The sequence below is a fragment of the Hevea brasiliensis genome, chromosome 17 (genome assembly GCF_030052815.1).
Source record: "Hevea brasiliensis isolate MT/VB/25A 57/8 chromosome 17, ASM3005281v1, whole genome shotgun sequence".
NCBI lineage: Eukaryota > Viridiplantae > Streptophyta > Magnoliopsida > Malpighiales > Euphorbiaceae > Hevea > Hevea brasiliensis.
Window position 1 is genome coordinate 25440857 of NC_079509.1, and position 16638 is coordinate 25457494.

Consider the following 16638-nt stretch of genomic DNA (forward strand, 5'->3'; position numbering starts at 1 on the left):
ATCTACTCACAGTACTTCACAAGTCACTGCGATGGCTGGGTGGAGGAGAAAGGCTAGCCGATTGGTGTCTATGGAAAGCTCTTAAGGAGTAGAAGGTGTTTGGAATAAGACCCAATCCGATTGGTGGTAGAATCAACCAGATTTGGCCTTAGAAGTTGAAGCGTCGTACGGTGAAGGGGAAAGATTTGGGCAAGTTTTTCCACGACCTGGACGGTGGCTGGCGGCAGGGAAAGGGGCTAGGAGGTTGCCGGCGGGTTGGGGAGGGGAGGGGAAGGGAGGCAGTGGTCAGCAAGGAGGAGGGAGGAGGAGAGAGAAAAAGGGGGAGAGAGGAGGGACGTCGAGAGTGAAGGAGAAGGAGGAAGAAAAAGAAGAGGAACTGATTCGATTTGATTGGTCCAATCCGGTCTGGTTCGATTTGGTCGATTCAATTTAGGATATCCAAAATTGAATTTTTTTTACTCTGCCTTTGGACTAAAAACGATGTCTAAAAATTCTGAAAAAATGATAGGAAACTCAGAAAAATTTATAGAGTTCAAATATATTTTTAAATTTATCACGTAGTCTTTAAATTAATTTCTAAAAATTAATGAAATTTATTATTTTAAGAAAATTAAACTCAATTTTTAAAATTCAGAAAATTTCAAATAAATTTTCATAATATTTAATATAATAAAATATTAATATTTACATAAAAAATAATTATTTAAAAATTAGTGGTGTTACATTCTTCTTCCCTTATAGAAAATTCATCCTCGAATTTTATACAAAGCGAAATAGAATCACAGGATTACATATTAAACAAGTACGGGTACTTGCTTCACATGTCCCGCTTTGACTCCTAAGCGCATTCTTCTACTGACTGGCTCCTCCACAAAACCTTAACCATAGGGATCTACTTTGACTGCAGCTGTCTCATCTTATAGTCCACTATAGCTACTGGCTGCTCCTCGAAGGTTAAGTTTTCATTCAAGTCCACTGTATCAGGTTGTAGCACATGGGAAAGATCAGGTATATACTTCCTAAGCATGGAGATGTGAAACATTAGGTGGACATATGAAAGGCTTGGTGATAACTCCAGCCGATAGGCAACTGCTCTCACTCTGTCCGTGATCTCAAAAGGTCCTATATATTGGGGTGCTAGCTTTCCCTTCTTCTCAAATCTCATAACTCCCTTCATAGGGGAGACCTTCAGAAATATATAGTCACCCACTACAAATTCTACATCTTTTCGCCTAGGATCTGGGTAGCTCTTCTGCTTGCTGAAGGCTGTTTTCAATCGCTCCCTGATTAAAGATACCATCTCTGCAGTGTACTGCACCAGGTCTACATCATGTACCTTTGCCTCTCCAACTTCTATCCAATACAGAGGGGACCTACACTTTATGCCATATAGCACCTCATAAGGTGCCATCCCGATGTTAGAATGATAGCTGTTATTATAAGCAAACTCCACTAATAGCAACTAATGATCCCACTATCCCCCAAAATCTAGGACACACATAGGAAACATATCTTCCAATATTTGAATTGTCCTTTTAGACTGCCCATCTATCTGAGGGTGGAAGGCTATACTAAAGTTTAATTGTGTGCCAAGTGCCTCCTATAGCTTTCTCCAAAATCGAGAAGTGAACTGGGCTCCCTTGTTAGATATTATGGAAGTAGAAACTCCATGTAATTTGACTATTTTATGAATATAGAGCTTGGCATATTGAGCAACATAATAGGTGGTTCGCAAATGCACTCCTATCACAATTAACATCGTTCCACTAAATCTTCCGTTACTAGTTGATCTTACCTTTCTTAATGACCCAAATCAAACACATCAAATTGTTCTTCAGCCTTCCACCTTCTACAGGCATCAAGCTAATACTGTTACATGCCATATTCATTACCTAAACATTGAACCTACTACCTTTCTTCAAGTGAAAGCATATGCTCAGTGGCAAGATGCGATGTTAGCAAAGATCACAACACTTCTCCAAAATCATACATGGATACTAGTTCCCAAACCCAAAGACAAGAATATTGTTAGCAATAAATGGATAATTTGAATTAAATGGCATGGATGGATCTATTAAACGTTACAAGGCCAGACTCATAGTAAAAGGGTATTCTCAATAAGATGGAATTGACCACAATGAGACCTTCAGTCCAGTTGTTAAAATGACCACTATCAGAATGGTTCTTTCTTTAGCAATAATGTTTAGCTAGTCAACATGACAACTTGATATTTCTAATGCATTTCTACATGGATTCTCAGATCAGGATATTTATATGGAGCAATCGAAATGGTTCATTAATCTTACATATCTTGACTAAGTGTGAAAGTTGCAAAAATCACTGTAAGGTCTCAAGTGATGTTCTCACCTTACCTCTTTTTTAAGCACTCTTAGGTTTACTCCATTCAAGGCTAATAGTTCCCTCTTTATCTTTCGTGAAGGTACTCTTCATTTTTTTGTAGTAATCTATGTTGATGACATTTTGGTTATATGTTTAGATGGAACGAAATTGGAATGGTTTCTTCAAAAATTAAAAGTTGCATTTCTAGTCAGAGATCTTAGTGTTCATCACTACTTTCTTGGCATTGAAGCCAAATATTTGCCCATAGGATTGCTTCTTACTTAGCAAAAATATGTTCACAATTTACTTCTTGATGCAAATATGGAAAACTGGAAGCTGTGCACCACTCCTATGGCAACAAGTGCTATTCTGTCACACCTTACCCCTCTATAAGGCATAACATGATCTCATAGAATACCTAATGACTTATCGAACTTCACCTACAAATAACCATTAAGTTCACTACAAGGGATTTTAAAATTATTTTCTTACTTTTTGAAAGTGGTGAGCATTTTTGATAAGAACTAAAAACATTTAATTGAAGATTAAAAGCTAGTTAAAATTGTTGTCCATTTTATTTTTTCGCAAATTCTGGAAAAATTTTGGCAGAGTGCCGGCAGTAATTGAGAAAAACCAAAAATTTACCTGTGGAAAAACACTTCCAATAATAGCACTTCATCAAATCTCAACCACCAAATCACTCAATCAACACAAATCCATCCAATCTCCACAATTCATAACATTTGCAAGACAGTTAAGTAAATTCATTCAAATTGTATTTAAAATATTTGATTACATTCACAATTTAGTTCACAGACATAAAAAGTCAAAAGACCATATAATTACATATGACTGTACAACTGCTCAGTTACAAAAGTACATATGACTATAAAATTATTTACATCAAGAAATTATCCGTACAAATGTCTCTAGATAGTCCCCACAATCAGCAGCTCACTCTGCTGCTTTTTCCTTACCTCTATCTGTGACAGCAAAAGAAGCTATCGCTGAGTATAAAAATACTCAGTGGTGCACAATAAAATGTAAAGGCATAATATAAAACATTTATGAACAATTCACAGTTCAAAAGGTTTACAATCATATTCCACAATTTTTTTAAAGCGTCTTTTAGCACAATTATGATCAAATAATTTAATAAATACAATGTTGCCAATCCATACACAACTTAAGCCATGACACAAAATTTTCGATCAATGCCATGTTGTACACCATGACAAAGCGATCTACAACCTTACTAATCGAAATCAATGAGGGAGGTGGCTAGCTAGCTAATGAGTATTCATCCAATCTCGACCTCAGCTGGTAAGCTAGAGAGGAAGGAAAATAAATTATCTCAATCCCATAAATGGAGAAGGAATAATGTGATATTGTCATGCTAAGTGTGAATCCAAAATCAATTTAAAACAATTATTTTCAATAATTTATGAGAGATCCCAAACAATTTCCAAAGTCATTTTTGCAGTCACAAAGTGGCAACACAATTCATAAATAACACAATGATTTCATAAAGCATATCAATTCAAATTTTCAATTGGAAAATAATTGCATAAATTTATTGTACACAAACCTGACGTGAGTCGCCTCTAGGCCTTGACTCAGTCCTTTGTCCCTTCTGGGTCTTTTTCAGCTGAAACACACAATTGACAGTGTTTCAGTATCTTATCTCATAATAAATTCAATAATTAATTCATATATGCTCAATTCTAGCCTCAATATGCTTAAACTAATGCTCTTAAAATCTTCATTTCAAGGTTACTATTCAAGTCAAAATATTGACTTTCTTATGCTTAATAGGTATGGAAATTCCAATTACACCCACATACCACATTTTGGGTGTCTAATTTGTTGGTTTTGATTGTTTCTTCAAATTTTAGGTCTCTTAGGTATAATTTCAAAATTTCCAGATTTAATGTCCTATTTTGTACTATTCAATTGATCATGTTGCTGTGGGAATTTGGCAAAGTATTCTTCATAAAAACTTATTATCTTACCTTTACTTCCCTTTTTGAATAACTCCATTTGGAGTTTTGTAGCCCAAGATATGGCCATTTGAACATGGCTGGCCAGATTGGTCTAATCTAGATTTATGGGCACCTAATTTGGTTATGGCGGTTTTGGACCATTAACTTTGGGTGGCAAAATAACTTAGATATGGGCAGAATTTGGGTTGGTTTTCTTCATAAAAGTTGTAGTGCTATGTCATACATTTCCAATGCCATAAAAATCAGGTCATTTGGACCAGTATAGCTCATGTTATGGCCAAATGAACAAACACTATTCATTTGGTCATTTTGGTACAGTGGCAGTGCACTACACCCGAGTTTAACCTAATTGTTCACTATGTTATGGTCATTTTCTGGGCATGATTCCTAAATAAAAAATGTGCCATTATGTGTCTGTTTTCATTCCCAATTGGCTTCCCACCAATTGGGTTGGTAAATTTTCAATTTTGGTCCCTGAAAAGGACCTAGGTCAAGTTGCCAGAATCTGTACACTAACCAATCCGAATTACAATTTGGTTCTACTAATTCACACACACCACAAATGGTCCTAATTGACCATTTCTCAACTCAACTAAGGTCAATTGCATCAATTGACCATTTCCCCAATTTTTCTCAAATTTTGAAAATGTTCAAGAACCCTAATTACCTAAGTTTAAAATCTAATGAAATCAAAGTGTATATTCATGGTCTACATACATAATTCAACCTACACAATCATTCAAATGCATCAAATTCATTCAATTCCATCTCCCTCTAATGCTGGCCGAATTCACTAAAAGTCCCCCAACAATTGTTTTCTTTGATTTTTAGGTTAAAATCTAAGTTAAATTAACTTAATACATGTGCATCAAAACTACTTGAATTCCAATTCTTCAATTTCACTCCCTTTTTCCTTTTCTTTTCTTCTTCAATCTCTTTCTCAAGTGAGGTTGACAAGGTTTAATGGAACAATTTAGGGGGCAAGGTAGGGTTAAGTGGGAGTTTACAAGCTTGTATCGAGCTTTCATGGAGGAAGAACAATGGTGGAGAGAGAAGAGGTGGTTGCCGATTTTAGTGAAGAAGAAAGAGTGATTTTTTTGTTTTAATTTTTAATGTATTTTGTCTTTAATAATGATTTTTGACTTGGTCAAAAATTGGCTAAAATTAAAATTACTTATTACATCATGTGTGATGTCATCCACATGATGTAATAAATCATTTTTTCCAATTTCTTTCTTTTTCTTTAATTTTTTTTATTTTTTTAATTTAATTCTCGATTTAGAAATTTTTATTTCTCCAATTTTATTGAACAGTTAGGTCAGGAGTCAGCTCTAGAAGTGAATTGACCAAATTGCCCATCGCTGGTTCAATCTGGTTTGCAAGTTATTCGATATTTCTTCTGGATCCCTGACCTAATTATTTGATCTGCTTAACAATTCTTTTCTGTGATTTTCTCTTTTTCATTGTGTTCGCAATAGTCCTAAGGACCACAGCATCACATTTTTCGGTTCAAAATTCAGGTTACGTTGGCCTTCGCAATCACTTCCCGGGAAGGTCACCCATCGCTGTGACTCCCGACTCATTTAATCTTTTATGTTATGTTTTTTTTATTTATACTTAACTATCTGACAATTACTAATTATTTGTATTCAGGGCTTATCTAGGTGTCTCAGATGTGGTTCTAATTTCCTTAATTGTCCGGACCGACATCGGTCACCGAAACAATAAAATATACCAAGCTATGCAAAAAGGGGTGTTACAATTCTCTCCCCCTTTAAATAAATTTCGTCTCAAAATTTTACCTGGTATTAGTCTCTGAACAGTTGTTGATGCTGCCTCCTCATGTCCTCCTCACGTTCCCAAGTAGCCTCCTGTCCTGAATGATGGTTCCACAACACCTTTACTAATGGTATCTGCTTGTTTCGTAGCTGCTTCACCTCATAAGCCAGAATCTCTATGGGTTCTTCCTCATATGTGAGGTCCGGATTCACTTCAATTTCTTCCATTGGTAACACATGAGATGGGTCAGATCTGTACCTCCTCAACATTGATACATGAAAGACATTATGTATCTTCTCTAACTCGGGAGGCAATGCCAAACGATATGCCAAAGGACCCACTCTCTCCAGAACCTCATATGGCCCGATGAAACGAGGACTCAGTTTCCCCTTTCTGCCAAATCTCATAATTTTCTTCTAAGGGAAAACTTTGAGGAATACTTTCTCACCCACTGTATACTCAATGTCTTGCCTCTTCAAATCAATGTAGGACTTCTGACGATCTGATGCAGCCTTAAGTCGATCTCTGATCAATCTGATTTTCTATTTAGTCTGCTAAATAATTTCGGGCCCAATCATCTTTCTTTCACCCATGTTATCCCAACACAATGGGATTCTACATTTTCTGCCATATAGAGCTTCATATGGAGGCATCTCAATGCTTGATTGGTAGCTGTTATTGTAAGCAAACTCAATCAAAGGCAAGTATGTGTCCTAACTGCACTCAAACTCAATCACACAAGGCCGTAGCATGTCATCTAAGATCTGAATTATCCTCTCAGACTAGCCATCTGTCTGTGGGTGAAATGCCGTGCTAAAGTTCAATCTAGTTCCTAGGGCTCTCTGAAGAGTACCCCAGAATTTAGAAGTGAACCTAGGATCTCTGTCAGATATAATGGATACTGGCACTTCATGCAGTCTTACTATCTCATCAATGTACAACTTGGCCAATCTTTCTAAACTGTAGTCCATCCGGACTGGCAGAAAATGAGCAAACTTTGTCAGTCTATCAATAATGACCCATACTGCATCATGGCTATTTTGTGTCCTCGGAAGTCCCATCACAAAATCCATCGTTATTCTCTCCCATTTTCATTCCGGTACTGGTAATGGATGTAACAAACCAGCTGGTACTTGATGCTCTGCCTTCACTTGCTGACAAGTTAGGCATTTAGAAACAAATTCAGCTACATCTCTTTTCATACCCATCCACCAGTAATGCTCTTTAAGTCCTCTATACATTTTAGTACCACCAGGGTGCATAGCAAAAGGAGACTTATGTGCTTCCTTCATAATGATCTATCTCAAATCTACATCATTAGAAATGCACATTCTACCCTGGTGTAGTAGTAGACTTTCATCTCTCACTGAGAATTCTGCTTTCTTACCCTGTCTGACTTTTTCTAACAGCTTATGATATTTTTGATCATTTTGAGCAGCCATTCTGATATGATCAATCAACACTGGCTGTACATGCCATGCAAATGCTGTCTGCCCCTCATCATTAATCTCTAAGCTAGCATGCAATGCTCTCAACTCATGTACTATAGATAAAGGAGAAACCCATAAACTTGCCATAGTCTTACGACTTAAAGCGTCAGCCACAACATTTGCCTTTCCTGGCTGATAGTCTATCAGATAATCATAGTCCTTAATCAATTCTAACCATCTCCTCTGTCTCAAATTCAACTCTTTTTGAGTGCCCAGATACTTCAAACTCTTATGATCTGTGTAGATGTAGCACTTCTCGCTATATAAATAATGTCTCCAGATCTTAAGAGCGAACACAATAGATGCTAGCTCCAAGTCATGTGTCGGATAATTCCTCTCATGCGGTTTCAGCTAGTGTGATGCATATGCAATGACATTCCGATCTTGCATCAGTACACAGCCTAACCCATTATGAGAAGCATTGCTATGTACTGTGTATTCTTTACCCGGGGTAGGTAAAGTCAGGACTGGAGCCTCAATCAAACATTTCTTCAATGCATCAAAACTCTGTTGGCATTTATCTGTCCACTGATATTTCACATCTTTTCGAAGCAGCTTGGTTAATGAAGATGCCAACATAGAAAATGCTTTCACAAAACGGCGGTAGTATCCAGCTAAAGCTAGAAAACTGTGAATCTCCGTGATATTTCTGGGTGGTCTCCAATTAAGGATAGCTTCAATCTTACTTGGATCTATCTTGATGCCCTCAGCTGATACTATATACCCCAAGAAAGATATTTCTTTTAGCCAAAATTCACACTTTGATAATTTGGCATATAACTGTTTCTCCCTTAAGGTCTGCAATACAATGCACAGATGTTTATCATGCTCCTCTACACTCCTTGAATAAACCAAGACGTCATCAATAAACACCACTACAAACTGGTTGAGGTATGGTCTGAAGATAGTGTTCATCAGATCCATAAAAGCAGCTGGAGCGTGGTCGAGGTATGGTTTGAAGATAGTGTTTATCAGATCCATAAAAGCAGCTGGAGCGTTGGTTAACCTGAATGGCATGACTAAAAACTCATAATGGCCATAGCGAGTTCTAAAAGCAGTTTTAGGGATACACTGCTCTTGTACTTTCAATTGATAATAACCCGATCTCAAGTCAATTTTGGAGAACACAACTGCATCCCTCAACTGATCAAACAAGTCATTAATGGGAGGCAATGGATATCTATTCTTTATTATCACCTTATTCAACTGCCGGTAGTCAATACATAAGCGGAGAGTGCCATCTTTCTTCTTTACAAACAGCACTGGCGCTCCCCAAGGTGACACACTAGGGCGGATAAAGCCCTTGTCCAATAACTCTTGCAACTATACTTTCAATTCTTTCAGTTCTGCTGGTGCTATTCTATATGGTGTTATGGAGATTGGGTCCACACCAGGCATAACATCAATCTCAAATTGCACCTCTCTCTCCGGAGGTAATCCTGGCAACTCATCAGGAAACACGTCCAGATAATCACATACAGTAGGGATGTCCCTTAATGCTGGACTCTCCACTTGGGTGTCCATCACATGTGTCGAGTATGCTTCACACCCTTTTTTGATTATCTTTCTGGCCAGTGTAGCTGAAATGATGTTTGATGGCAATAACTACCTCTTCCTGTATATAACTACATCACCATACTGAGGAAGACCAAAAGTGACTGTCTTCAGCCTACAGTCAATCATAGCGTGATGCTTGGCTAACCAATCCATGCCCAAGATAATATCAAAATCTCTAAAGGGCATTTCAATCAGGTCGGACAGAAAAGTGTGTCCTTGGATCACCAAGGAAAATCCCTATATATTCTATTTACCCTGACCTCTTAGCCTAATGGACTAGTTACTAGCACATCATAGTCCATTCTTACACACGGAATAGCAGTAGAACAAATCACACTAGCATTGACATACGAATGTGTGGAGCCCGGATCAAATAGCACATATACGTCTTGGTCAAGGATTGAGAAAACACCTACTACATCTGATGTTTCAGCCTCTTCCCTCTGACGCATTGTGTACACTCTAGCTAGTGTGCTACTGGGTTCTGGCTGGTTAACAGTGCTTTGAATTCCTGGGGTACTACCCCTACCTCTGGCTTTACCTCTACCAGATGGCTGTGACCCTCTTAGAGTAGAGGCTTGGGATGATCCCTCAGATGTGGCAGGAGGTCCAGATCAGCGCGGACTAGTACAATCCTTGGCGAAATGTCCGATCCCTCCATAGTTAAAGCATGCACTGGTGGCCTTGAAACACACCCCACCATGTGTTCTACCATAAATCTCACATTGCTGGATTGATAATGCTCCCCGAGATGCCTGCTGAGTCTGCTGACCTGTCACGACCCAACCTATGGGCCGGACCGACACTAGGACCTGGGCCAGCCTAAAGCCCCCGAGGCCCGTAGTAAGCCTAACTGTTCATTAACCCAACTCTAAGGCCCATTTGGGCCCAATTTCAAGAAACCAAACGGACAGAATCCGGCCATGAAATGGACTTTCCAACGGGGAGTTTTCGACTCACCCGACCTGTAAACATAATAAATACTCAATTGGGGAGCTCAGCTCACCCTCCACATACTCATATCCTCATAAAAATAAATGGGAGCTCAGCTCCCTCATCAAATCCATCAAACATACATATCATTATACGTTTACAGGTCCAACATGATAATAATATTACAGACCATAATCAAATAAATACTTCTAACACATGCGAAAATTCTAGGAGTAAATAAAATTACACAAATATTGATAAACAACCTGCGAAGGAGAAAAGCAGGTTAACCAAAAATAAAATCCTCCTCAGTTTGAAAAAATATTGAACAGAGTGAGCGTTCGACTCAGAGTAAAATATCAATTTTAACCATAATCTCTATAACTATCTAAAACTAATGCACTCAGAGAGTGAAATGCAACATCAACATCATTTTCACATCATAACATCAAAAGGTAATTTGGAGCACTCACGCACTCGTAGCATCAATCATAACATATGGGAGCCGATCCCCATACACTCTCTTAAATCCAACTCGGTGCCGTGAAGAACTCAAGACGAACTTACGCTTAATAAACCAAATCTAGGGTCCCATCGAAGAAACTCAAGCCGTGACTACCCCTCGAAGGATCGGGTCCCAGCGAAGAACTCAAGCCGTGACTACCCGTCCTATCCATAGTCCACACCACATCACACGCACGCCAACGCACGCACACTGCTCCAAATTACCACAACAACATCATGGCACTTTAACAGTTATCAATGCATCATAAATCGTGCCTAGAGTTTAACTACATAAATATATGCATATAAGTGATGCATGGGCATGCTGAACATATAATAATATCGAAATTACAATTAAAATTAATATTTTACTCACAGACTTGACGGTGGTCACTGAGGCGGCTGGGCGGAGGAAGAAGGCTGTCCTAGCTCACCTGATAATTTTATTACAATCATTTAATACAAATGACTCAATACAAATCAAGAAAAGACCCAATACGTCCTAAGTCATGCCGAAAATCCGGCAGAGTCTCCCCTATACCTAAGACCTACCCAACCTGTAAAAGGGCTCAAAACACACTTCTATATCCACAATCCATATATCCACAACTCAATCACATCACACAGCCCCTCCTGGGCCCATCAAATCAATCATCCATCACAATATGTAAAATTTCAATTTAGTCCTTATAATTGATCATTTTTGCAAAAACTGCTCAAATAAGCTCTAAAAATTATAAAACTCGCCACATGTCCTTAGAAATATTACTAAGCTATTGCAAAAAGAATCGTAATTTTCTAAGCTACCACGAATATTTTATGGATTTTTAATCCTATTTAAGCACTAGAAAATTACGAAAAAGCAAGGTTCGGGTTTACCTTTGCCGATTCCGACTTCGAGAACGTGCTCAGGATGCCTAACAATGGTGGGGTAGCCAAAATCTCGATCCAATTCGAAGACTTTTCCGGTAGCTGGTCTGTTTGGCAGGAAATTCACAGATCCGGACAACTGTCGAATTTCTGCGAATTGAGGATACCTACACGAAGCCCAATAATAATATATAAAAATCAGGGGTGTTACATGACCAGACCGGAGTAGTCTTTGGCCAAAGAATCTGCCTCTACTAGATCGACGGGAGCTGGATCCCCCAGATTGTTTTCACTTCCCAGAACTGCTCTCAGTAGGTTGGCCCGTAGCTTTCTCTGTTTTCTTTTTCTCTTGGGTATTCTTCTTCACTAACCCTTCCATTTCTATCCTTTCACATTCCAAGGCTTGTGATATTAACTTAGAAAATTTCTGGTGTCGGAATCCCACTACTTGCATTCTCAATATGGGCCTTAACTCGGCCTCAAATCTCTTGCATCTGTCTCTAGGAGTAGAGACCAAGTTTCCAGTATAGTGGCTTAGCCTTGAAAAGTCCCGCTCATATTCTGCTATGGTCTTGTCCCCTTACTTCAGATTCAAAAATTCTTGCACTTTCATGTAACATAGGTATCGGGCACCCATTTCTGTCTGAACTCCCTCAAGAAGTCTGCCCATGTAAGAACAGGGGGCTCAACCAGACTGTGGGGGATGGTTTTCCACCATTCATACGCATCCCCTTGCAGAAGAGATACTGAGTATTTAAATTTTAATTCCTCAGCACATTGCAGCTTTCTAAATACCCTTTCCATCCATTCTAGCCACTGTTCTGCTTCTAGTGGGTCCACGGTACCCTTGAAATCAGTAGCCCCAAATTTCATTAATTTTTCATATTGCCGAGCCAGGAGCTATGGTTGTGCCGTTGGTGCTTGCATCTGAGCTTGTGGTGGTAAATTTCCCACCATTTATTGAAATAACGCAGCCATCTACTGTACAAACTGAGCAGGGAACTGCGGTACTTGAGGAGGAGCTGGAGTGGCTGACCCACTCACGTTCTGGAGTGCTGGCGCTTCCCCTTGGGCCTCGGCCTCAACAAATTGCTCTACGGAATGATCTCCCTCTTCTATTACATTTTCAAGAATTTCTAATTCTTGAGATCAAACACAAGGAGGTTGACCTCCATTAGTGCATAATCATGATGTAAATATGTCATATGTATCAATTTAGGACACTTGAGTAGTTGTACTTATCAAAGGAAATATGCACATGCACAATAAAAATTCATTTCAAAATCATGCTCTGATACCACTAAAACATGTCACACCTTACCCCTCTGTAAGGCATAACATGATCCCGTAGTATACCTAATGACTTATCGAACTTCACCTACCTATAACCCATTAAGTACACTACAAGGGATTTTAAAACTATTTTTTTACTTTTTGAAAGTGGTGAGCAATTTTGGTAGGAACTAAAAACATTTAATTGAAGATTAAAAGCTAGTTAAAATTATTGTCCATTTTATTTTTTCGCAAATTCTAAAAAAATTTCGGCAGAGTGCCAGCAGTAATTGAGAAAAACAAAAAATTTAATTGTGGAAAAACACTTCCAAAAATAGCACTTCATTAAATCTCAACCACCAAATCACTCAATCAACACAAATCCATCCAATCTCCACAATTCATAACATTTGCAAGATAGTTAAGTAAATTCATTCACATTGCATTTAAAATATTTGATTACATTCACAATTTAGTTCACAGACATAAAAAGCCAAAAGACCATATTATTACATATGACTGTAAAACTTCTCAGTTACAAAAGTACATATGACTACAAAATTATTTACATCAAGGAATTACAAGGGTATAATCAAATACTCATACAAAAATCTCTGGGTAGTCCCCACAATCAACAGCTCACTCTGCTGTTTTTTTATTGCCTTTATCTACGACAGCAAAAAAAGCTATCGCTGAGTATAAAAATACTTAGTGGTGCACAAGAAAATGTAAAGGCATAATATAAAACATTTATGAACAATTCATAGTTTAAAAATTTTACAATCATATTCCACAATTTTTTTAAAGCGTCTTTTAGCACAATTTTGGTCAAACAATTTAATAAACACAGTGTTGTCAATCCATACACAACGTAAGCCATGACACAAAATTTCTGATCAATGCCTAGTTGTACACCATGACAAAACGATCTACAATCTCACTAATCGAAATCAATGAGGGAGGTAGCTAGCTAGCTAATGAGTACTCATCTGATCTCGACCTCGGCTGGTAAGCCAGAGAGGGAGGAAAATAAATGATCTCAACCCCATAAATGGAGGAGGAATAATGTGATATTGTCATGCTAAGTGTAAATCCAAAATCAATTTAAAATAATTATTTCCAATAATTTATGAGAGATCCCAAATAATTTCTAAAGTCATTTTTGCAGTCACAAAGTGGCAATACAATTCATAAATAACACAGCGATTTCATAAAGCATAGCAATTCAAATTTTCAATTGGAAAACAATTGCATAAATTTATTGTGCACAAACCTGACGTGAGTCCTCTAGGCCTTGACTCAGTCCTTTGTCCTTTCCGGGTCTTTTTTAGCTAAAACACACAATTGACAGTATCTAATAATCAATTGATATATGCTCAATTCTAGCCCCAATATGCTTAAACTAATGCTCTTGAAAATTTTCATTTCGGGGTTACTATTCAAGTCAAAATATTAACTTTCTTATGCTTAATAGGTATGGGAATTTCAATTACACTCACATACCACATTTTGGGTGCCTAATTTGTTGGTTTTGATTGTTTCTTCAAATTTTAGGTCTCTTAGGTATAATTTCAAAATTTCCAGATTTAATGTCCTGTTTTATATTGTTCAATTGATCATGTTGATGTGGGAATTTGGCAAAGTATTCTTCATAAAACCTTATTGTCTTAACTTTACTTCCCTTTTTGAATCACTCCATTTGGAGTTTTGTAGCCCAAGATATGGCCATTTGAACATGGCTGGCTAGAATGGTCTAACCTACATATCTGGGCACCTAATTTGGTTCTGGCAGTTTTGGACCATTAAATTTGGGTGGCAAAATAACTTAGATATGGGCAGAATTTGAGTTGGTATTCTTCATAAAAGTTGTAGTGCTGTGTCATACATTCCCAATGCCACAAAAATCAGGTCATTTGGTACCACTGTACATGTTCAGCCCCTCTATTGCTCTTAATCTCTCTTCTAGAGCGGACAGCTTCTCGTTTTCTCTCATCTTATTCTCTCCTCCTACTGCATGAAATACTCTACCAGTTGGGAGATAAGGGGTGGAATGAACCAGAGGGATTAGGACTGAAGGGTATGGTTCGGCATTCGAGATAGCCGGATAATAGGAGAAAAGTGGGTCATTATTCAGTGGGGCCGGATTGAAGGTGATTGTTAGATCCGAGATCAATGGCTGGAAGGTAAAAGAGTTTGAAGCACGTTGGGAATTAACCATTGTAGGAGGTGGGGGAGGTAGTGGTAAGTTAATTTCTGAAGCAGGCTTATTTTGGGACATCTCCCTCATTAGTCTCATGAGCTCTGAGACCTGGTCTTTCAGCTCGGACACTTGCCCTTGTAGGTTCTGGACTTGTTCCTGGTCTTCCATTAGCCTTCTTGTTTGTGATCTTGTTAAGTACACTCGCCTGGGTTGAACTGCGTGTCTGGTCAGGCTTGCTTTGTTAGATGCAATATTGATTTTCTGTAAGAAAATAAAAAATTTAATGAATTTCGAATTTTGAAAAAGAGTAATTAAAGGTCCTGGTTTGGACAAAGGATATGGTGGCGTCTGAAAGCCAAGAGTGAAATTTGCAGAAGAATAATTGCATCAGTTTTATAATGGCATCGTTCGATAGTCCGACGGTGAATGACTGGATTGAACACACCTCTATGGAACTTGTCCATATGGCGCTTCCAACTTTTCGCATAACCCTAACGAGGGGGTACCTACGGGAGTCATACTACTCATTCACAATTTTGCTAAACAGTGGCCCAAAGTTATTCCATTAATTGAATAGTTCATACATGGCATTCTTTACATTGGCCTAGGCTCAGGAAGGTTCTTTATAATGTAATGACACTTCCTGAGATATTCATAGAGCCTTTCTTCTTGTCTGGCGGGGTCGAACATTTTCAGGGCATATTCGGATTCAGGTAAGAGTTCTTGTTTCCCTTGTGCTATCATTCTCTCCAGCTGGTTAACATTCTCTTTTAGCTCTTGATAGAGAGCGGCTTGTCTTTCTTTTTCCTTTCTTTCTTTAGCACATTCTTTCAGAATATCGTTGATAAGCTGTGCCTACTCCTTCAGTTCAAACTTCTTCTTTTTGCTCTCTTGTTTATACACTTCCATGAGTATCTCCTGATATTTCATTTTCTCCTGAAGCTTGCTGTTCTGTACTTCTGCTTCTTTCATTGTAGCCTAGAGAGAGCTCTTTTCCCTTTCCCATCGTATTTCTTGCTCTTCAAACCCTATCTTTTCGGTCTTCGCCTCTTCTCTGAGCCTTCTCACTTTTCGTTTGAGGATCTGCTGTTGCTCCTCTAACTGTTTTATTTGCTCTTGTAATTGCAAGTTTTCGGTGTTTGCCTTTTATAGGGAGTCGGCCAAACGAGTGCTAGCTTCTTTTGAAAGGATGTCTTGACAGAGGTTGCTGCCTTCGAATTTGGTTGGATCCGCAGTTAGGTGTCCTTGATCCCTGCCAGCCCTCCATTTAAGATAATCGCTCATGACACTTGGACCTTTAGGCGACCTTTCCACCATAGTGATACTTTCCCAGGATCTGCGAGCTATTTTTAATTCGTCCTCATTATCGAGTTCATGGTAGAAATGACCTTGGTGGTATTCTCCTATGTTGACTTCGGACTGGGTTGAGCCGAACTGCCTCATTACTAATGCTGGAGTGTAACTTGTGTACCCAATCACTCTAATTAGGGATGCTGATTGATTGCCCCCCGTGCTGACCAAAATGGGTTGACCCGACGTCCACAATTTCCTCTAATAGTAGTCAGGGCTATTGAAGCTCAAGATCCATTCTTGCCACTGCAACTCATCCTTTGGGTTGATTACTAGTCTGGTCATCTTCTCAATGAGAGGCTGGTCAAGGTACCAAGTCAATCCCTTTGTCTCTACAGGA

General features: G+C 38.5%; 1 protein-coding gene across 1 annotated transcript; it reads right to left on the reverse strand.

The window, feature by feature from the left end:
* Positions 1-892: 892 nt before the first annotated feature.
* LOC131175273 (uncharacterized) lies at positions 893-1411 on the reverse strand. The gene has a single exon (XM_058138986.1). It carries the CDS (start codon positions 1409-1411, stop codon positions 893-895), a length of 519 nt encoding a protein of 172 aa, XP_057994969.1.
* Positions 1412-16638: the final 15227 nt, after the last annotated feature.